This window comes from Austrofundulus limnaeus, unplaced genomic scaffold (assembly GCF_001266775.1).
Source record: "Austrofundulus limnaeus strain Quisiro unplaced genomic scaffold, Austrofundulus_limnaeus-1.0 Scaffold119, whole genome shotgun sequence".
Taxonomy (NCBI): Eukaryota; Metazoa; Chordata; class Actinopteri; order Cyprinodontiformes; family Rivulidae; genus Austrofundulus; species Austrofundulus limnaeus.
The window spans coordinates 282,690-284,238 of NW_013952521.1; the positions used below are offsets into that span (position 1 = coordinate 282,690).

Genomic DNA, 1,549 nt, shown 5'->3' on the forward strand with positions numbered 1-1,549 from the left:
ATGCAAATTAGCCTGCAGTACCACTGCTCTACCCATATGAGCAGCAAAAACACGTTTTTAGACCAAATATTACAGATTACACAACAAATACGTACAAAAACATCCAAATTAGCACAGAATCAGTACTATATAACATTTTAGACACATTCTAGACAGTTTATCAGCTAAAAAAAGTTAATTTTGGGGTAAGTTATTCTTTAAAAGCCGACTGGGCTTCTAATTTATTCTGCACCTCGAAAAGGACCAAAAGCTAAGAATACATGATGCACTTAGGAGCTGATCTGTGTTCAACATCAGTGTTTCACAGGCAGAGTTGTAAAGTAACTAAGTACAAATACTTTGTTACTGTACTTAAAAAATTTGGTTATCTGTACTTTACTTGAGTTATTATTTTCAATTATTTTAATTTTTATTTACTTTTTACTTTTACCCATTACATTTTTACACAATTATCTGTACTTTCTACTCACTACATTTTTTAAAAAGGTAAGAAGTAGGAAGTCGTTACTCCTATTTTATTCCGAGTTGTTATTTCTTTTTAAAAAAACTATTGTGATAAATTATGTCTCCTGGATAGAGTGAATTTAACTGTGGTTGGATGAGAAGTATAAATATATAGAGTGGACTCAGCTGGATTTAGCCGAAAAGGTTGTCCTGTTTAAAACTTGTAAAATAAACTTAAAAAAAGTAATCCTAAACTAAAAAGACATATAAGCAGATTAAATAAAGCAAATAAAAATCTTTTTCAGGCAAATAAAGGAGCCTTTAGTTGAAAAACGTCTATGACTCTAATACCAGTACTTCATAAAAAATGAGTAAAATCAGATTAATATTAATATTTCTGTTTAAAGAGGAATTTGATCTCTCTGCAGAAGTCAGATATGTTTCAGTAAATGTCGAGACTGAAGCTTTGAGGTGATTTACTCYTGCAGTAATGACTGAAACAACTCGCCACAATGAATACAAACGGAGTTTCAATCGTCGTGTCGATCAGGCGGCAGCTTCAGTGAGTCACATTTAATTTGCAGTTACAATATTTAARAACAGTCATGTTTTCTACACCTCTGAAAGGTTTTACAGCATCCAGCTGAAAAGAAGATGAGATTATTTTCCAGTAATTTCCCTCTGTTAGGAAAACACTCCTAAAAAAATGTCCATAAATATGAATAACGATCACGGCCGAGCTCTTGCATCTTATTCAGACGTGTTGTCTTGATTTGCTCCTGCTGTCCAATTTTCGTCCAGTATTCCAGCAGCACCTGCACTCTAATCTAATTTCATGCTCTACTTCTGCAGGAAATGACTTCTCCGTGCAAGCAGTGCGATGTGGAGTGGATAAAGAAGGTGGGAGACGAGCAGTAAGTGACCAGAGTGGATCTTTGGGGAGGAGGGACGGAGACGGACGGAAAGCAGGACAGGAAGGAGATGGGAGATGTATTTTTCAGTCTGCGCTTCTGTTTMCCTCTCGTTATTTTGGCTCTAAAGGAGTGAGAGACCCAGGTGTTTCAAACAGCAGASAAGCTCTGAAACTAAATGGGTTCAAACTCTG

General features: G+C 35.6%; 1 protein-coding gene across 1 annotated transcript in view; it reads left to right on the plus strand.

Annotated features, from left to right (window-relative positions):
- Positions 1-1,549, plus strand: part of tbkbp1 (TBK1 binding protein 1) — a 79,971-nt gene that overhangs the window by 63,701 nt on the left and 14,721 nt on the right. The window contains exon 7 of the mRNA XM_014014733.1: positions 1,297-1,358. Coding sequence (XP_013870187.1) covers positions 1,297-1,358 — 62 coding nt within the window. The remainder of the gene's footprint in view (positions 1-1,296; positions 1,359-1,549) is intronic.